Below are 21,943 nucleotides of genomic sequence, written 5' to 3'. Positions count from 1 at the left end.
TGACCGTGCTCGAGAGGCTGTAGAGGAAATTCACCAGGATGGTGCCTGAGCTGGAGGGTTTCAGCTGTGAAAAGAGTCTAGATTTGGAGGTTTTTGTTTTGGAGCAGAGAAAACTGACATAATTTGATCGAGGTGTATAAGATCAAAGAGCAAATGTTTCTCCTTAGAGGAATCAATGAGTAGAGGGTGTAGGGGCTGGAGGTTCAGAGGGGATTTAAGAAAGAAGCTCCTCACCTAGACAGTGGTGAGGATCTGGAACTTACCAGCTGAAAGGTTGGTAGTGGTGGCAACTGTCACAGCATTTAATAAGTATTTAGACGACCAATTGAAGCACCGGAGCATGCAAGACTGAGGGCCAAATGCTGAAAAATAGGACCAGAGTATCTTGGTGTTTGATGCCCAGCACAATGGACCAAAAGGCTTCTTTCCATGCTGTGATGGCGAGTGATCTTATTTTCTCCAATATTGATTGATCTCCCTTAGTGCCAGGGACTCGGGCCAAATTAGGGAGATCTATCCAGGAGGGATTCTTGAAACAATGTAAATACTCCAACAAGAGAAGAGGTCGCATTAGACCTTGTGTTGGGAAATGAGCACGGCCAAGTGGTCAAGTTTTGGTGGGGGCGCGTTTTGGGACCAGTCATCATAATTCCATACGTTTTAAGATCGTTATGGAAAGGGATAAGACTGGTCGTCAGGTGAAAGTGCTAAATTTAGGGAAGGCTAATTACAACAGTATTGGACATGAACTGGAAAAAATGGGCTGTTTGAAATCCACATCTGACGTGTTAGTCTTTTTAAAAACTAGTTGACCAGTGTTCAGGACCACCATGCTCCTGTGAGAATGAAAAATAAGGATGGCAAGATTTGGGAACCCCAAATGATGATTATTGCTGTAAAATTAGTTTTGGAAAAAGAAGCAGGAAAAGGAAACAGGAATCGAACAAGGTCGGAACAAATTACTGCAGATGTTGGAATCTATACTGAAGTGAAGCTCTGATCTAGTCATCCGGACTGGAAACGTTAGCTTGCTCTCTCTCCTTGGATGCTGTCTGACCTGCTGTGATCTCCAGCATTCAATATCTGAAAGCAATAAGGCCCTTGAGTATAGCAGAAGGAGAAAAGAACTTAAATAAATTAGGAAGGCTGGAAGGGACCATGAAATGTCCTTCATAAGTGGGATTAGGAGAATTCCAAGGCATTGATACATATTCAGAGTGTTATTGGCCAGGTCAGACCCTCCCACCCGCCCCAAAAAAAAACATTTTAAGAGGGTAGCCCAGACCCTAACCGTTCTAGTTGTTTTAAGCAGATGTAAGGTGAATATTCCAGGAGCAATGCAGCTGGTCAAACCACTGTGTTTTAAACAAAACAGAATTTATTCACTCACAAACAAAAGAAAACTGAATTTAGAATAAAGTAACAATTTGAAAACCCAACCGACACGAATGCTCAACTTAACAAAGAGCTGTTCTGATTTCCTGCAACATCCCAAAACACACCCCTTGAGAGAAACATAAATTCAGGCACAGGATCTTACAGGAGAGAGATTGCAGAGATAGAGAGGATCAGCATGGAACTGTTTCTTCGGGCCCCAGCTAAAACTAATCCAAAACTACAAAGAATAAACCCTGAACTGGGAGAACTGGCCACTTCCTTTTCATTGTACAAGTGCCTTTTTTAAAAAATTAAAAGTTGATATTTCCAGGTATATCAGAACCTCAGCCTTTAAGACACCTCTTGACAAAATCCAAGGGCAAAATAACCTCGTTCAAGGGGCAGCATCATCGCTAAAGAAAGAGCGTAACTAAGGAAAGGGTAGGTCTGTTCAGGGACAAAGAAGAGAATTCGTGTGCGCAGCCAGACGTGGATGAGGTCCTAGTGAGCACTTTGCATCAGTTAGTCACCAAGGAGAAAGACATGAATGATGGTAAGTTTAGAGTGGGGTTTGTTGATATTCTAAGGCATGTCAATATTAAGGAGGAGGTAGTGTTGGGTATCTTGAAAAAAGTTTAATGTAGATCAGACCCCAGGGCCTGATGGGATCTATCTCCGGATACAAGGAGGCACAGGAAGAGATTGTACAGATGAAGTTCCAGAAAACTAGAGAATAGCCTTTGTTCATGAAGGGCAACAGGGATATAGTAGGAAATTATTGGCTGGTGAGCCTTACATCAGTGATAGGGAAATTATTGGATAAGATTCTTAGGGAAAGGACTTACTTGCATTTGGAGAAGAATGGACTTATTAGGAATATCCAGCATGACTTTATATAGGAACATCTTGCCTCACAAACTTGATTGAGTTTTTTGAGCAAGTGACAAAGATAATTGTTGAGGGTAAGGCACTGGATGCTGTCGACATAGATTATACTAAAGCATTCAACAAGATTTTTTATGGTAACCGGTCCAGAAGATCAAATTGCATGGAATCCATTGTGAGTTAGTTGTGGAGGGGTTTTTCGGACTGGCAGTCTGTGACCAGTGGTGTTCCACAACCATCAGTGCTGTTTGTACAATATATAAATGATGTGGATCAAAATGTCAGTAGTCTGATTGGAATTGTGGTTGTGAGAAACAACATCAAAGGATACAGCAGGGTATAGGTCCACTGTGAATTTGGACAAAGAAATGGCAAATGGAGTTTAATCTGGAGAATTAGAGGAGACAATGGCCTTGTGGTATTATTGCTGGACTAGTCATCCAGAGACCCAGGTAATGTTCTGGGGACCTGAGCACACATCCTACCGTGGCAGATGATCATGGAATTTGAATTCAATGAATATCTGAAATTGAAAGTCTAACAATGACCATGAAATCATTGTCACTTGTCAGGAAAAGCCTATCTGGTTCACTAATGTCCTTTTGGGGAACGAAGCTGCCATCCTTACCTGATCTGGCCTACATGTCACTCCCCACCCACAGCAATGTGGTTAATTCTTGAAGGGCAATGAATGCTGGCTGAGCCAGTGGCACCCATAACCTGTGAGTGATTTTTTTTTTTTAAGAAGTGTGATGTGATGCACTTCAGGAGGTCAAATGCAAGAGGAAATTATACTATAATTGGCCAGACTCCTAGGAACATTGATATTCTCTACCCTATCCTTATAACCCTGCATTTCCCATCGCCAAACTACCCAATCAACACATGCCTGGACTCTGGGCAATTTCGTATAGCCAGTCCACCCAGTCATACACATCTTCAGACTGTGGGAGGAAACCAGAGCACCCAGAAGAAACCCACGCAGACACTGGGAGAATGTGCAGACTCTACACAGACGGTCATCTGGGGCTGGAATCGAACCCAGGGCCCAGATGCTGTGAGACAGCAGTGCTATAAACTGAACCACTGTGTCTGATTGGAGTGATGAACCAAAAAGGGAAGTTGGACAAACTTGGATTGTTTTCCCCAGTGCATCAGAAGCTGAGGGACGACTTGATAGAAGTATATGAAATTGAGAGGCATGAATAGGTTGAAGTCTCCTTCCCGGAGTGGAAATGTGAAATACTAGAGGGCACAGGTTTAAGGTAAGAGGTGGCAAGTTTTTTTTTAACAGAGAGAGTTTTATGTGCCTGGAACATTCTACCAGGGGAGATAGTAGAGAGATGTGATAGAACATTTAAGAAGCATTTAGACAAGTACGTGACTTGGCAGAGCATAGAGAGATGTGGACTATCTGCAGACAAATGGAATTAGTTTAGAATAGGATCATGGTCGCCTCCAGACATGGTGGGCTGAATGGCCTATCCCTGTGCTGTACTGTTCCATATTCCATGTTCTATGTTCTGTGACTCCCAGTTCTGTGGGAATTTAACTTGTGTGCAAAGTATTTCCATACTTCTGTTAAGTCATTGGCAATTAGCAAAACATCTGTCCAACATATTTGCGGCAAATCTAAGGGAATTTTGCAATGCCTTCAGACTAAACATTCAAAGATGATAATTATGTACAATCTACCATGATTGGATTATTGTATCTAACTCGTATTACTTTCCACCTCAATTCTTCACTCAGCAGTTTCCCCGCACTAATTTTTTCCTAAATTCTCAATTTGGAAGTCACATGGTGTTTCTCCCCTGGGTTTCAGTGTTGTTGTTTGTGTGTTGAATCTGCCTGCCTAGTCATAAAGTTTAAAGTTTAAAAGTCCTCTGCTGGCTGTCTGATAAGAATCTAGATTATACAAACACAGAAGCACAAATATTTAGCTAAATGGTCACAAAGTCAGTTACGAATCTACCCTCAGCAATAAAGGGCCAGCACTCATCTTTTTACATCATTGACACTGCCCTCAGTTTTGTGCACTTTTCAGAATAGATTTACTCTAATTTGACATCTTTGTAGTGTGGCACCCTGTATAACTAATCTGTGTTAGTTGTGTGTTGGACAAGGAACAGTGACGACTCAACTAATCAGGTTGAAGAATCTTCACTGAGCCTTGTGGAGTTCTAACTAAGAAATACAAGATAGAAAATATTAACTGGATTTATTTAATGTCTACAAAATGGAATAAAGATCAAGGAATCCCCTTACAGTCTTTCTTAAATAAAGGCACAGCATTAGCCACCCTCCAGTCCTCAGGTACCTCACCGTCATTAAGGAAGTTCAATGGATACAGTTCATATGGATTTTAGCAAAGCTTTTGACAACATACCAAATGAGAGACTGACTGAGAAGGTTAAAGCACATGGAATTGAGGGAAACTTACCAAGATGAATCAGAAATTGGCTTAGTAATAAGGCACACTCAGTAGTGGTAGAAAGTTGTTCAAGTGACTGAAGGTCAGTGTCCAGCTGTGTATCACGAGGATCCATACTGGGACCCTTTTTTGTTTGTTAATATACATAAATGTTGCAGATGAAAATGTGGGGGAAATGTTAAGCCAGTTTGCAGATGACACCAAGATTGGTCAGGAGATTAATAGTGAAGAACGTGGTTGTAGGTTACAGGAAGATATCGATGGGTTGATCAGATGGGCTGAGCAGTGGCAGGTGTAAATATGAGGTGATAAGTATGAAGTGATGTTTCTTCCAAAGTGCAAGACAAGGGAGTATTAAATGAGTCACAGGACTCTGTGTAACTCAGAGAAACAGAGGGATCTTGAGGTTCTAATTCCTTGTCGGCAGAGCACGTGAATAGGATAGTTAAAAAGGCATATGGGATGCATTCTTTCATTTGTACTGGCATAGGACTTAAGAGCAAGGCAGTACTGTTGAGGTTACACAGAGCATTGGATAGGCCACAGCTTGAGTACTGTGTGCAGTTCTGATCATCAATACAGGAAGGATGTGGAGAGGGTGTACAGAGGAGATTCACCAGCACATTGCCTGGATTGCAGCAGTTGCACCTTAAAGAGAGACTAGCTAGGCTTGGGTTGTTTTCTTTAGAGCAGAGAAGTGTGAGGGGGGACATGATTGATGGGTATGAGTTAGGAGGAAGTGAAGACTGCAGATGCTGGAGATCAGAGTCAAAAAGTGTGGCGTTGGAAAAGCACAGTAGGTCAGAAAGCAAGTCTATTCCTGATGAAGGGCTTTTGCCCGAAACGTCGATCTTCCTGCTTCTCGGATGCTGCCTGACCTGCTGTGCTTTTCCAGCACCACTCTGATCTAAACTCTGGTTTCCAGCATCTGCAGTCCTCACTTTTGCCTAGCATCAGAGAAGCAGGAGAGTCGACATTTCGGGCATAAGTTCTTGATCACAAATGTGCAGTGGTGGAGGGGAAGGAAGCTGAGAGACAAATAGGAGGGCAGGTGGGGCCGGGGGGGGAAGGTAGATGGGTGGTGGTGGTGATAGGTTAGAGCAGAGGTTGGAGTGAATAGGTGGGAAGGACGTTGGACAGATAGGACAGTTCAAGAGGGCGATACCAAGTTGGAGAGTTGGATCTAGGATGAGGTGGAGGAAGGGAAGATAAGGAAACTAGTGAAACCAATGTTAATGCTGTGTGGTTGGAGGGTCCCAAGACAGAAGCTGAGACATTCTTCCTCCAAGTGGTGGGTGGCACGGATTTGGCAGTGGAGGTGGCCCAGGACTTGTATGTCCTTGGCAGAGTGGGAGGGGGGACGTTGAAGTGGTTGGCCACTGGGCAGTGGGGTTGTTTGGTGCGTGTGTTCCAGAGATGTTCTCTGAAATGTTCTGCAAATTGGCATCCTGTTTCCCCAATGTAGAGGAGACCAGGAGATGTTTAGATGTGCAGGAAAATGTTTGCCGGATGATAGAGCCCTTTGGGGCCATAGTTGGAGGTGTGGATACAGGTTTTACACCTCTTGCAGTAGCAAGGGAAGGTGCCAGAGCTGAGTAGGAAGCAGCTGTTTCCCTTTGTTGAGAGATCAGTCATGCGGGGGCAAAGTATTAGGGTAAGGGGCGGGCGATTCAGAGGGGATTTGGGAAAAGAAGTTTTCACTCAGAGTGTAATTGGAATCTGGAATATACTGCCTGGGGAGGTTGTGGATACTGGAAACCTTTATAGCCTTTAAAAAATATTTGGATGAGCACTTGATATATCAGAACATTCAAGGATATGGAACAAGTGCAGGAAATTGGGATTAGTGCGTGCCTTCGGTGATAGTTATTGTCAGTACAAACTTGATGGGCCTTTTCCAGAGTAAACATTATCTAGAATGCTGTTGGGGTTAAGGGAGTGAGATAAAAGAGCCAGCGTTTTGAATACCAAATCTAATGTTCTCTTAGTGAAATTCATTTTTGAGTGTTAGAGGATGTTTAGCAATGATTACCACACGTACAAGCTCACTGGTTCCTGAATGCAGAGAGTTTAATTTTGCTGCCATTTTTATTGGGAAAGTAGTTGACAAGTGGAAGTGCATCATTGAAATCATTTCAGTGCTGAGTGTCGTTGAGGGGAATATCAGTGGTGCAACATGAGGGCATAAATTAAGAGTGTGTAGCTTATATGCACAACATCACCCATCTTTAAGAGAACCTTTTTTTCAAAGTAATGCTGACAGAACTTGTTTGGTGTAGACACTGTATTCAGTTAGTTTTCAAAAGACCGCGTCCCCAAAAGAAATGGGTAATGTCTGACAGATACCTTTGGAATTTTCATTTAACTGTGGGTGCCAGAAATTCCGATCTCATTTTTTCTGTAACATCGGGGGACACTGCAAGCTTCACTATTATTGGTACTGCAGCAGTGGACCAAAGTCAGTACAATGTTTGGTTTTGCCAGCGTAGAAAAATAACGTTGAGATTTGAGGCTGTGGTTTGAGCACTTTCTTGGGGAATATCTAGAGCCGATGAAGAGTTCATGGTAAAAGACAGATTCTCTTCACGTGACTAGCATAACCGAAAAGAATGACTGTGGGTCCTTGGTCAGATGGTGACATTTGGATTTTTACTATGCATATTTCAAGGCAAATCAGTTTAGAGTTCTAGCAAGTTTAGATTCCCTACAGTGTGGAAACGGGCCGACAAGTCCACACTAACCCTCCTAAAGAGTAACCCACACAGACCCATTCCCCTACCCTATATTTACCCCTAACTAATACACCTAAAACTATGGGCAGGTTAGCATGGTCAATTCACCTGACCTTTGGATTGTGGGAGGAAACCAGAGCACCTGGAGGAAACCCACGCAGACACTGGGAGAATGTGCAAACTCCACACAGTCACTCGAGTGAGAATCAAACCCGGGTCCCTGGCGCTGTGAGGCAGCAGTGCTAACCACTGAGCCACCGTGCCCACCCCAGGTTAAGTCATGAGAAGTGAACCTGTAGAAGTTGGAAGAGGTAAAAAGCAAGCATTCACACAGTGGCAAGTGGCTATGTCAACACTTTATTCTTGGCATGTGGCTTACCAAATATGGGTCACAGCAAGTGCTATGAGCCTGCAAACATTGGATACTGTTAAATATGGAATAGCGTGAGAAGTATTAATGGCTTGCTGGATGGAAATGCATGTCTACAATCAGCATTTTCACTGCCTTTGATTTTTATAATAGTTTTACTTCCTATTTAATTTTAATTGCAATATTTCAATATAATCACTGAGTTGGAGTGAACACTAAATAGTCAATTCTCTCCTGCTATTATAGTGATAATAGTGAAGACACAGAAGAAGAGGTGCAAGAAGATTCTGAAGGTATAGTATGAAGTTCCATTTTTGTCCTGAAGTGTTATTGCCAGGCATTGTCCTGAAAATCCTAACAAAAGATCAACTTGTATGTAATCCTTGAAGCACCTAACCGGCAAGATCAAAGATACAAATGAAATAGCGAGAGTTAGCAGCTCTTTGGTGGAAACTAATTCTCATTATATATCTCAGTAAAAGCAAATCAATGTGTCCATCTTGCACAATTGGAGGTCTTTGAAAGAACTCCCCAATTTTTCTCACTTTCCTGTGCTTTCTCTGCAGTTGTGCAAATAACTTTCTTTCTGAAGGTGTTTTCTGTAAACCAGAGCCAAATTCAGCAGTAATGTTGATTGACATGATTAACAAAATATGATTTTATTTTTAAAAAGTATAATTCCCAGATAATAGAATTGGTTCGTCTGACCTTTCCTTTCTGAAAAAGTGTACATTGCAGAATGCCGTTCAACCAGGTGGGTCACCATTTAGCAAAACTATACATGGTATCTCCTCAAAGACATTTGACTCCAGAGTTCGTTGTCAGTTGAGACTGTCTTTTCCAGTGGTAATGTTCTTCTGCTTGGCATTCAGCATTGCACTTCATGGGGACCTATTCAGTTGCACGTTTGGTTACACTTTACTTTCCATTTTCAGACAACAGCATGGTGTTTAACTCTTCCTAGCTTTGTTAATTATTGTTGGTCAATTTGAGGAGAGTCTCATCTGACAGGTTTTTGAGATTGTGGCCTTCATAGTCACTGTGAAGTGGCACCCTTTGCTTAATATGGTTGACATAGAATATTTAACACAAAAACAGCTGTTCAACCCAACTAACCTTAGTAGTCTTCAGCCAATTCAATTCACTCCATATGATGTCAAGAAATAGTTGGAGACGCTGGATATTGCAAAGGCTACACGCTCTAACAACATTCCAGTAATAATACTGAAGACTTGTGCTCTAGAACTTGCCACTCCCCTAGCCAGGCTGTTCCAGTATGTTTACAATGCTGGCATCTACCTGAAAATGTGGAAAATTGCCCAGATATGTCCTATACATAAAAAGCAGGCCAAATCCAAACAAGCCAATTACCAATCCATCAGTCTGCTATCGACCATCAGTAAAGTTATGGGAGGTGTCATCAACAGTGCAATCAAGCAGCACTAGCTCAGTGATGCCCAGTTTGGGTTCTGCCAGGACCACCCAGTTCCTGACCTCATCACAGCCTTGGTTCAAACATGGACAAAAGAGCTGAGTTCCAGAGGTGCGATGAGAATCGCAGCCCTTGACATCAAGACTGCATTCAACCGAGTGTGGCATCAAGGATCCCTAACAAAACTCAAATCAGTGGGCATCAGGGAGTAAACACTTCACTGGTTGGAGTCATATCTGGCACGTTTTTCCTCTGATGGTGTTGGCTAGCACGAGGGGACATAGTTTTAAATTGAGGGGTGATAGATATAGGACAGATGTCAGCGGTAGTTTCTTTACTCGGAGTATTAGGGGCGTGGAACACCCTGATTTCAACAGTAGTAGACTCACCAACTTTAAGGACATTTAATGGTGGCCTGTGGTTGTTGAACGTCAGTCATGTCATCTCCAGGACTCTGCATAAATTCATCAGGGTCATCTCCTAAACCCAAATATCTTCAGTTGCTTCATAAATAACCCCTCCACTGTCTCACAGGGTCAGATATGGGGATGTTGACTAATGGTGCAATGTTCAGCACCATTCGCAACCCCTCAGATCAAGATGGTTTGGCCTATGACATTATCCTCAGGGGCCCGTGCAGCGTTGTCCTTGAGCTGAGATGACTAATCTCCAACAACCATAACCATCTTCCTGTGTGCCAAGTTTGACTTCAACCAATGAAAAGTTTTCCCCAATTTCTATTTACTCCAGTTTTACACAAACAGTTACGATGTTGATATAGGAAGACAAATGGAATATGACTGTTTATTGCAAGGGGAATGGAATGTAAAAGAAGGGATGGTTTGATTCCGTTTCATGGAGTGTTTTTGAGAGCATATCTGTCATGATGGGTAATGCTTTGGTCTCCTGTTTTTAAGTAAGAATTTAACTGCAGTTCATAGGATCACTTCATGGAAGGTTCACTCGACTGTGCCGTGGTATTAGGGGATTGGTTGGTTGGACAGGCTGGGCCTGTATAGAGTATTAGAGTTTAGAAGACTGGGAGTTGATCATTATTGTGAGAGAGAGAGGGAGAGATCACAAATAAGTGCTCTCCCATCACGGTTGGACATAAGGGGGAATCTCTTCTCTCAGTAGGTGTGTGCCTTTGGTCAAGAAGGTGGGATCTTCATGGTGACCTCAGCCATGGAATTGGTAAACCTCAGCCATGGAATTGGTAAACATTTCGGTAACTGAGAAATCTAAACTTTGAGATGTCTTTATAGAAAACCCTTCCCAGTGTTGCATCCTTCTCAATGATTCTTTCTTCCTTATTGAGATTTGTGAAACACCTTTTAAAATTTTAAGGGAAATAAAGATGACATTTAATTGAATGAAAAGGCACAGCTTAACACTAAGCTAAGATTTGGAAAGTTTTAAAACCCAGCTTATCAAGATGACTTAAAAAGAAAACAGTGAGAAATTAGAGTATGAGGGAACTAGCAACAAATGTAAACAGCAACAGTAATAGTTCCTACAAATATAAAGAAAGGAAAAGAGTAGCTAAAGTGAGCAATCGACTCTTTAAAATGAGCCTTGGGTGTTAATAAGAACTAAGGAAATTGAAAGGACACTGTACAAGTATTTTCTATCTGTAAGACACAGGAGCAGTAGTCTGCTGTTCAAACCTTTTGAGTCTGACTGACTTAATAATCTTGAATCCACCTTCTTGCCTTTTTCCCGTAATCATTTACCCTAAATTATTTAAAAACCTGTCCACCCCCTCAGCTTGAACATACCCAGCCTTGACAGCCCTCTGCAGTAAAGAATTCAGCTGAGAAGAAATTCTTCCTCAATTCTGTCTTAATTGTGTGACTCATTCTGAGATTACGTTCTCTGACCAAAGACTCTCCATACTGCACTTACCCTGTCAAGTCCCCTAAGAATCTAGTACATTTCAATAATATTGTCTCATTCTTCCATATTCCAATTATTATAGGCCTACCTACTCAATCTCTCCGCATAACACAATCCCTCCATACCTGGTATCAGCTGAGTACACCTTCACTGGACTCCTCCAATGACATCTTCCTTGAGAAAACAGACTCAAAACTCTTCCCAGTATTTCAGTTATGGTCTAATTTTAGAAATTAAGTAGCCTAATGTGTGATATCTTTTATCAAGCACCTTCTGAAAATCCCCTTTATCCTGCTTGTTGCCTCTTCTACAATTCCAGTAAATTTATCTGTGTTCATAGTAAAAGAGAGTCCATAATGAATTAAGAAACAAAAATGAGGCGAAAGGGTAGAACTTTAAGCAAACGGGGGGCGCAGTCTTACTGAGCTGTGTAAGATCACGAGAGGCATGGGTAGAGTAAATGCACTGTGATTTTCCCAGGGTTCGGGGGTGGGTGGGGGGGCGCAGTCTTACTGAGCTGTGTAAGATCACGAGAGGCATGGGTAGAGTAAATGCACTGTGTTTTTCCCAGGGTTCGGGTATCGAGGGCTAGAGGGCATCAGTTTAAGGGTAGCGGGGAAAGAATAAAAAGAAAACCTGAGGGGCAACCTTTTTACACAGAAGGTGGCACGCATATGGAATGAGCTGCCAGTGGAAGTGGTTGAGGAGGGTACATTAACAACATTTAAAAGGCATTTGGACAAATACATGGGCAGGAAAGGATTAGAGAGATATGGGCCAAGTGCAGGGAAATGGGGTTCGCATGGATGGACATTTTGGCCAACATCGACCAAAGGGCCTGTCTCTGCTGTAAGACTCTGACTGTAGAGGGCATTGGTTTAAGGTGAGAGTGGAAAGATTTAAAAGGTACCGAAGGGGCAACTTACTAACGTCGACGATAATGTGTGAATGGAATGAGCTCCCTTAGGAAGTGGTGGAGGCTGGTACGATTACATTTAAAGGCATTTGGATGTGTTCATGAATAGGAAGATTTTGGTGGGATATTGACCAATTGCTGACAAATGGGACTCGGTTAATTGAGTGTGTGGACAAGTTGGACCAACTAGATTGTTTCCAATCTGTACAACTTTATGACTCTATGTACTTCAGTGAAATAAGTGTCCGCTGGGGGAACAGTACAACTGCTCACCAGCTGGTACAATGAGTTTGCTTCTGTACACCCCTATTGTCTAACGGGCTTTCTGACAGAAGAGTTTGTTGTCAGGATGTTGTCAGCTAACACTGCTGCTCTGAATAAAATTTGAAATAAAATCAGCAAATCTTGGATAATGAATTTACAGACCTGAAGTGTTCTACTCTTTAGAGCCACTGTGACCGTCTGAATTTTTTTATAATTTGGAAAAGATATTTTCGTTTTGCTAAAATAATGTTAGTCTTCCAGCAGTCATGTCCAATCTGTTACTTATTTGTTAATTTTCCATTTATAGGTATGATGCAGGTGAAAGAAATATTATCGATTTTAAATATTGACCTTGAACCCTGCAGTCATGACCCTCAGATGAGAGCAGTGTTGCAATGGATAGCAGCCTCACAGTCTCCAGTGTCTTTGGTGTATTTCAAGGAATGTTATGAAAATGAACTGTTGCATGTGAGTATGGGTGCAAGAGTTAGATGTTAGATGTTGATTTAATTGTCTGCATCACAGCTCGGTGCCAACTGTGGCTCAGTTGGTTGTATTCTTGTTCTGAATCCTGTATTCCAGATTCAGATCTCACTCTGGGGCTTGAGCCCAAAACTTGAGAAAGGTGTTCCCGGACAGAACTGAGAGAGTACTTCATTGTCACAGATGTGATATCTTTCAAATGTGACATTAAGCCAAGGCCCCTTTTGACTGAGTGGTATGGATGTAAAAAAAACCATAACACTATTTTGAAGAAATGGGGGTGTACCCCCACCCCCACCCCCCCCTCCCGATGTTCTGGCCAATATTTATCCCTCAAATTACATTCTTGATAACACATTTTGTGGTCAATATTGCATCATTGTTTGTGGGAATGTTCTTCCTTCAAATAGTACTATGTAATCCTTTATTTACACTTGGGAGAATAGAAAGAAACTTGGATCAACATCTCATTCAAAAGCTGCACCTTTAGCAGTGTAGCACTTGTTATGACACTGGGTAAACCCCCTCCCCCAATTTAAAACAGTAACACTACTTACCCCATGCGGTAATCAGTGAAAATTCGAAAAGCCAAGAACTATCCCAAACGTTCACTATTTAAAGTAAAAATTTACATCTTTTTTTAAAAGTCTAACAGAGATTAATTAACAACTACTTACCACTTCTTCTAGCCTATCTTTTATCTTCCCGTCTACAATACTCGTCTGATTTTAAAAAAACCGATCAAGATTTACAGAAAAATTCAAATTTCAAAACCAGCCAGCTGTTGAATATTCTTTTTGTATCTTCCTCTGTAGAGTTGCTGTCTAAGTTGGTGTTGATGTTTTTCTCTGTGCAAACTCCTTCTCTAGACAGGTACCTCTCAGAGTTCTGACTAGCAGCCTACATCTGTTGGTCTTTTGGCAGTTCTCCTCCAACTATTCAATTTGTTTTTCAGTTTTATACCCCGAAACGTTGGATCGTTTCATTGGTGTTAATATTATCAAAATACTAAATTCAGTTTGGTATTTGGGGGCATAATTTACACTGATTGGCAGAATTTGAATTTGTTTTTGTCGCCAGGCAACCCAGTGACTCCAGCTGTTTGACCAAATGTTACATTGTTACCTTGTTCAGAACACTTGGTGCTGTGTCAGGTAGTTTTGTGAGCTTTTAACTCTCTTAAAGGTACAGTACCCTTTACACCTTCATAACACACTCCCTCAGCATTGCGTTAAGTTGTTAGCCTAGATAATGTAGTCCTTTTTCTGAAGTAAGTTGTGAGCCCTCGATCTCTGATTCAGAGATCCAAATGCTGCCTGTGAGAAGAGGTTGTCCTTTTAGTTGTGATGGTGATCATTGCTCATTTCACAGTAATATTTTAATGTGCTTACGAAGAGATCACTTTGCCAATCACTCCAAACCTTAATCCATTTCCTTCCAATGTTTCCAGAACTAAAAGGCCTGTTTCCTCTTAACGAACAGAAAAATATGATAAATTAAGAGAATTGTAATGGAAAAAGTGGTTTTCTTTTAAAAAATGGAAGCAGGGCACAGAGTGGCAAACTTGTTGCAGGAGTATTTTTATTAATTTTCACAATATAAGAAGAGGGGAAAATAGCACTACTGCAAGGGAACATGAACACAACTGGAAGTCAAGAAATTTGAATATAAAAGTTTTTCTAAATAAAAAGTGACCAAGTAGCTCTGCGAAATTAAGACACCCTCAGAAATGACTGGGAGATAACAGGTATGTTCGTCATAATTTTCCAAATTCCCAATTTTAAGAATTGCCATTTTTGTTTGAAACACTACTAATGTCATTCCATTATTAAGAAGAGAAGGTGAGAGAAACCAGGGAACTTGTACATTCAGCTGTCACTTTATCATTATTGATGAGAATGTTACTAGAATCTGTCATCAAACATAAAGTGACCAACTACTTGGGCAAGGTACAGTTGACACAAGAAAAGTAAACGCGATGTGAACTGTGGCCACTTTTATTTAATCACGAGGTGTATGCATCATTATCAAGGCCACCACTTATAGCTCATTCCTAATCAAACTGGAGAAAGTGATGGCGATCTGGCTTCTTGAGTCATTGCAGTCCTTGTAGTGTGGGTACTGTGTTGTTAGGGTAGGAGTTTGAAGATTTTAACCCAGTCATGCCAAAGTTACTGCAATAAAGTTAAAATCGGGATGGTGGTCAGTGCCATGAAATGGAGCCTTTGAATGGGATGGTTGTGTATTAGATGCCCTTGTCCCTTTTGATCATAGCGGTCGCAGGTTTGGACGGTGCTGTCCAAGAAGCCTTAGAGGATTGCTCCAGTGCCTGTTCTAAATGGTGGAAACTGTTGCCATTGTATGTCAGTAGTGGATACAATGATTGCCCAGGTGGTCATGGTGGTAAAAGGAGAAGTGAGGCCGATTAGGGATCCGCAATGGGCTTCACATGGAGGAGGGGATATTCTGGAGCTGCTGAATTTACCAAGGAACAGCATGTTGTGCAAGTTGTGGTGAAGCCTAATTCACTTGTGAAGGCCTAAAAGCTAATAGTCTGTCAGTATTTGAAATTGATAAGGCAACAAGACTGGATGACATTAGCTGTGAAATTCCTGTCTTCCACAGTCTCATTGCAAGTGGATTCGATAATTACAAACATTATGCCCTTGCTCAAAAGCAATTGCAGGCCAGTCAACTAATGTCGGCTGTGGCCAAACGGTTAGAAACAATAATTCAGGGCAAAAGTAATGGTTACTTAGAGTCATTCGGGACAGAAACTTACCCTTCGGTCCAATTCATCCATGTCAACCAGCATCCGAAATTGAACTAATCCCATTTGTCTCCTATTTGTGTAGCTGTCCAAATGTCTTTTAAATGTTATAATTATACCCACTTTTACCACTTCCTCTGGCTGCTTATTCCATACATGCACCACCCTCTGTGTGAAAAACGTTATCCCTCAGGTTCCTTTTAAATCTTTCTCCTCTTACCCTAAACGTGTGCTCTGTAGTTTTGGACTTCCTTACCCTTGGAAAAAGATCTTGGCTTATCCATGCCCCTCATGATTTTATAAACCCCTGTCAGGTCACCCCTCAGCCTCCTATGCTTCAAACCTCCCACCCTATCTAGCCTTTTCATACAAATCAAGCCCTCCAGTTCTAGCCTTGTAAAGTTTTCTGTACTCTTTCTCATTTAACATACATCCATCTATATCAGGGCAACCTCACCATGGCCTCCCCAATGTCTTTCACCAACATGACGTTCCAACTCTTGTTCTCAGTGCCGACGAAGGCAAGCATGCCAAATGGTTTCTTCACTATCCTGTCTACTTGCAATGCCAATGAATGTATGTTAATTAAGTATAAACAGCATGGGTTTGTTGGGAGGAAAATGGTGTTGGACTAGTTTACTGAAGATTTTTGAACAAAGCTGCAGAGGTTAATGCTGCTGATCACTTCCAAAAGATGTTTGATGCAGTGCCACACAACAGACATGTGGTTAAAGTTAGACCTCCCATGGAACATAAAAGACAGCATCATTGTGAATAGAAAATTAGTTGAAGCTTAGGAAACAGAATAATCATTAATGAATATATTTTAAACTGGAGGAAGGTTTCTACTGGTGTTCTGCAGGTTAGTGTTTGGTACTCTTGGTTTTCCTGATTTATGTTAATGATTTAGATCTGGATGTACAAGGCAAGCAACACTAGGAAACGTAGTAAATTGAGAGCAGTATAGTGTAGGTCTTCAAAAGGACATAAATTGGTTGATGGGAGTGGACTCACAAAGCAAATTTAATGCAGAGAAGCGTGATGTGCTTGCGTTTGGTGTGAAGAATGAAGATAGTCAATATAAGGGTCAATTTTTAAAAGGGTTTCAGGTCCAGAGGTATGTGTATTGTGGCTTTAAGCGGGTATTTTGTCCTTTTTCTTTGAAGAGAGATTGAACTAGAGGTGGAGAGCTATCTGTAAGAAAGTAACCATCTTGTGAGGCCTTGAGGTTGTTTGAAAGTTGGAAGAACAGAAGCAGCCTGGCTGGGTGTGGCCAACTGTCATCGACCAGGCTTTCCAGTTTAGTTTTAGTTTTTTTTAGGTTTCGTTTTAAGCAGTTGCTATTGTGGGCTTGAAGAAGTAGAAGCTATCTTTTCCGTCTTCGTTACAGTCAGAATCTGGAATTGCACTCTGTTATTGGATTACAAATCTATTTTCCTTTTTTGTCAAGGAGTATGTGTATGAATTTAACCATATTGGAATGGATAATTAGTAATAGTTACTGGGTCTATTATTTAAACACTCTAGTTAAAATACAAACAAGAGAAAGAAGAATGTAGAATAACAATTCTACTGGAAAACGTAACCAAATAATAGATCCAGTAACTATTACTAGATGGCCGAAATGGTGGAGGACAGTGCGCTGTAACTGGAGACTAGTTGGGTTAGCAAGTGAGGATCAGGGGTATTAATGGAAAAGTGTCTATATGACATAGGGTAAACCTATAAGCTTTGTTTTCCATTCAGAAAAATGTAGAATTGAGCAAGCTTTAAAATTCTTGACTTCATCCCTTGCCAGAGGCACAGTGACCCTCAGGTTAAACCATCACCAGTAATATCTCTTCAATGAGAGAGCAGCCCTACAGTCCTTTGGTACGACAGCAACTTTGCTTTTACAGGACAGGTCAAGGCATAGAAAATAAAATCTGAAAGGTATGTTAAACTGGGACAGAATGTTGGTTCATCCTCAGCTGGAATACTGTGTCTAAATCTCAGCACTACACTTTAGGATGAGTGTGAAGACATTAGAGACAATGCAGAAAATATTCATGAGAATGGTTCCAGAAATAAAGAGCTTCAGTTACGTGGACAGATCAGTGAAGTTAAGATTGTTCTTCTCTGAGAAAGCTGAGAGGAGATCTGATTGAGCTTTGCACAATCGCAAAGCGACTGGGCGGAGTAGATCGGGAGAAACTCTTTCCATTGGTGTTTGGATGACAGAGCACAAATTGAAAGTAATTAACAAAAGAAGCGTTAGAGACTCTTTCACACAGGAAGTGATTAGGGTCTATTCTGTAGATGCAGTGGTTGGCTCGGTTAGGTTCTACTCAATGATAATCCCCAGGATGACAGTGGTCGGAGAATCAGGTTTTTCTGTGACTTGTCCTTGCATGGGATTTATTCCCAAAAGAAAAACTAGTTTCCATGTGACTATCGACAATACTAATTGAAGCATGAAAATGTTTTGTACTGGAAGAAGATTCTGTTCTGACCTGCACTGACTGGAGCCCCTGCTCCTTTTCCATTTTCCTGATTTCCCCAGTTGAATGTGTTTTTGGAGATTTCACCAAAGCCTTCCTGACTGCAATCAATCAACCCAGGCAAATAATTTTTGTCCCTATCGCCTACATTTTTATTACGAGTAAATAGAAGCAACAAAAGAAAATAGCAACAAAAACACACCAATTTTAATATTCCAGTGATTTGTTTTCTCCTGGTTTTCCTGATAGCAGTGAACAGGAGACTATTCTTGAGTCTTCTGACACTAGCGTTCGGTCCTTTAAAGTTGGTAATACTAATATGATCCTACTGTCCAGTATTCTCTCTGGACCCTGTTTATGTTCTCTAAGTAACTGTCTAGTGTTTCAGTGTATCCTGAGTGTGCTTTATATCAAAGTGTTTATTTGAATCAGCCACTTCATGTATTGATACTCATGGACGCTTATCGCTTTCTAGTTTCCTGCAGTGGTGAGAAAGGCAGAAGTGAGGGGCTGGAAGATCTGTGATCTTCTGCAAGCTGTACTGAGATACTGCAATGATGTGGAGCAACACCCAACTGGAGGTCACTACATTCGCACCCCTCTCTTTGACTGGCTGCTGGAGAATACATAAACCATTTACCCACAGAGTGCTGCAAGTCTGTCTGTTGAGGGTTGTCAGCTATGCACCACCCAAGTATTGCTACGCGTGCAACTTACTGAGCAGGGAACTGAGCCTGGAGGTTTGTGTTATTTATGGCAAAGCATAATTAGGTCATTAACTCTCTCCTACTGTAAAGATAGGAAGGACTTTGTTGTGAGGGCAGGATTTTTGATCCAAATTAATACAAAAAATAGACTGGAAAGTTCCTCGAAGCTGCTCCTGCTGCGCCAGTATCATTTTGTGCAAAGTATATTAAGAATCTCCAAGCCCATTTTAACAGAATAAGCACTGCTCTGATGATATTCCCACCTGTTTTGTGCTAGCTTAATACTCCGATCTGAAGAATTTGTAATCCCTCTCATAAGAATTAATTGAAGACTTATCAGTTCCTTGTGGAACAGTTCTGCCTTTCAAAGGTGTTCTTGCCATTTTTGGGGGAAAAAAACCTGTTGTTTTGGACCTTTTACGTAACCATTCCACTGATGCCAGTCTGCAATTTTACTAGTACCTAGTTCCAGAGGCTTTTTCACCAGCTGATTAGAGGGTGAGGAACTGACCGCAATTGAACTTGCCAGCTCTTTTCTCCCTTGGTGCTACTTTTATGATCATAACTCACTCAGAGTTGAATCTGAGGCTTCATTGGAGCCCAATGGTCCTGCTCACCATGAGACAAAGTTTCACTAGCCCTTCACTAGGGGCTAATGGTCTATTTCACTTTGACCAGGCTTCACTGGACCTTCTGTTCACAAGCAGATGACACTATGATACCTCCTCAAAACTCTAGAAATTCCATTTCAAGACTCTACCGAGCTTTATTAAAGTACATGTCAATTTGTACTCAACTAAATTTTAATACTCAAGTTTGACTGCAGCACTCAAAGAGAATGTGCTGTGGAACTGAAAAATTGTCTGTATCTTTGTACCCTGACCACAGAATATGCCACCAGCTTCATAAAAGCAGGGAGAACAGTATATTCTTAAAAGATGGACTGGTGAGGAGTACTTCATCGTGCAAGTGCTTTCTGTCTGCACTTAGTTTAGTGGTAGAACCTGTTGCTGTTTATAAACAAAATTCTGACCAGGAAGAAATTTGTTTTTGAGTTTGTCAGGATAGCTTATGGCATGTGGAGGTAAATCGCATTTTACCGGTATCTACCCAAGTGTGGTCAAACCTGCTCATTTACTCATGTGCTGCAGTCTCTGATCCAAACCAGAGTTACTGAACCATCCTTGCGTTACCAGTCAGCTATGTGCAGCAATCCTGCAAAATCAAGAGAGATTTCTCCAGAGAGTGTGCGCATTTCAAATTCACAACACTCCCTATTTCCTAAAGTGGACTGTTACAGATTTTAAATTTGATATTCTGTTTCCTCCGTTCTGGTTCACTTGTACAGTCATTCATTTAAGTAGTGTGCAGCTGACCACTTGCGCATTTCCCACGTAAAACATTTTATTGCAAGACCTTCAAATAATCCAGAATTTGTAGGTGATACGCTAAATACAGGAGAATTTCTAGGGCCTGTCTGGCAATGTCAGAAAGTCAGATGATTTCCTTTACGGGCCTGTGCTGTGACTGACCTGAAATTCACACTACCGCTGCTTGTGATGTGAACCTCCCCAGGGAGGTATCTATGATTTGTGATTTCACAAAGAAAACAGTAAAAAACACAGGGGCAATAGATCCTGACTCTGGAGTTTTACTTATTAGGTCTGTCAATGGAAAAGATATATCGTCGCAAGAATCCATATTTATCACTATTGTGTCAGTTGTTATGTAGGTACCACATTCCCATAAACTGATCCCTTGGAGTAACGAGATGATTCTGTACAAAACAGAGCATGATTTGAGTGTTGAATTGAAAATCCTACTCATCATGGTTGCTGTATAGACTTTAGAATTGTTTTTCATCCTAAGACCCCTTGGTGAGATTGAGGGAAGGTTCAGCACTACACAGGGCTGCTCAACTTGTGATGTGTAAGTTGGTTCCAAAAGCATTACCTTTTCATGGAAGTTTAATATGCATTCCTCCACTTTAGTCAGTCCAACATGCACAAACCAACATGCTTGATCACATTGTCAGGTTTACCCACTGATACCTCAAATTCACCTTGCACATTTGTTATGTTTCCAACAAATTTAATATCTGGATTTGTTACAATATTGCCACAACAGTAGTATCTATGGCTGTTTTGAAGTTGCCATGTGCTAGCGTAGTGAATACCATTGTGAATTGCACCAGTTCTCAAACTTCCTTGAACTCACGATGGGCTGCGTGGATGGAGCCTTTTGAGTTGCCAGGTGTTTGTTGATCTTTGTCACACTAACCGAAACAAAATTGTTTGCAGATTGCATTTTATCTAAGTATGGAATTGAAATTCATATGATATTGCCCAAGATTCAGTGACCTCATAATGCACTTTGGAATTCCACAGTTCCTGTCTTTGACTTTCCAATCTGGTCGTCATAAAAGAACATGGATTAGAGAATTAGGAATGTGTTTTCCCCACTACTTTGAACTCAACATAGCACCTTTTTAAAGCAAAGTGATAACAGCAGGGCCATAGAACTCGGTGAGAAATGTATTCCTGGTAACTTTGTCACTTTATCTTTGTGTGTTCCTTTGACTCTGCTCCAGTTGTATTTAGTGATGCCATTAAAATCTAACTTGATTCTGATAGTACTTATTTTGTTACTGTGCAGTGTTAATTCCATCGTAGCTCACATGCTGGGTAAATATGAAGTGTGTGATGTCTGCTGTTTGTAATCCCTAACTGTTGATATGAATTATGCCAAATATAGAGCAATGATGTTCATTTAACTTATAGTGATTTGATGTGTCAGCTATTAATCCAAGTGTACAATCTGTTCTCAGATTATATGCTGCAAGTTGCACTATGTTAATGTTATTTCTCCAGCAATGACTTAAATAAACTGTAAGTCATCCACTATTGGAGTGTTTTGTTTGGTAAAGAGGGGTAAGTTCTTGGGCACCCTGTGCTGGAGAGTGTCTTCTACGCAATTCACAGGCGGAAGTGATGATCTTCAAATGTCTTGTGTGAAATCTTACTACTACCATGACAACCACTTTTTGGTCAATTGCAGAAAGTTTGCATAGGAATTGCCAACTGTAATGCTAGAGTTCAACCAGCCCACACCCCAGAGTCTATCATCTTGACATCTGCTACTAGTTGAAATAACCTGCACTTTTTGAACACTCTTGTACCCCACCCCCAGCCACCACC

At 41.2% G+C, this 21,943-nt stretch overlaps 1 protein-coding gene across 9 annotated transcripts in view; it reads left to right on the top strand.

Annotated features, from left to right (window-relative positions):
- The window catches only part of akap11 (A kinase (PRKA) anchor protein 11), a 96,772-nt gene extending 75,126 nt beyond the window's left edge, over positions 1-21,646 (top strand). For all 9 annotated transcript variants that reach the window (XM_072584795.1, XM_072584794.1, XM_072584791.1 and 6 more), the window contains 3 exons: positions 8,045-8,091; positions 12,614-12,774; positions 18,515-21,646. In XM_072584795.1, the coding sequence (XP_072440896.1) occupies positions 8,045-8,091; positions 12,614-12,774; positions 18,515-18,670 (364 nt within the window). In that variant the 3' untranslated portion in view covers positions 18,671-21,646. The remainder of the gene's footprint in view (positions 1-8,044; positions 8,092-12,613; positions 12,775-18,514) is intronic.
- The last annotated feature ends 297 nt before the right edge of the window (positions 21,647-21,943 follow it).

This window comes from Chiloscyllium punctatum, chromosome 15 (genome assembly GCF_047496795.1).
Source record: "Chiloscyllium punctatum isolate Juve2018m chromosome 15, sChiPun1.3, whole genome shotgun sequence".
Classification (NCBI taxonomy): Eukaryota; Metazoa; Chordata; class Chondrichthyes; order Orectolobiformes; family Hemiscylliidae; genus Chiloscyllium; species Chiloscyllium punctatum.
Note: the sequence above shows the minus strand (reverse complement) of the source record. Positions and strands in the feature narration are given on the sequence as shown.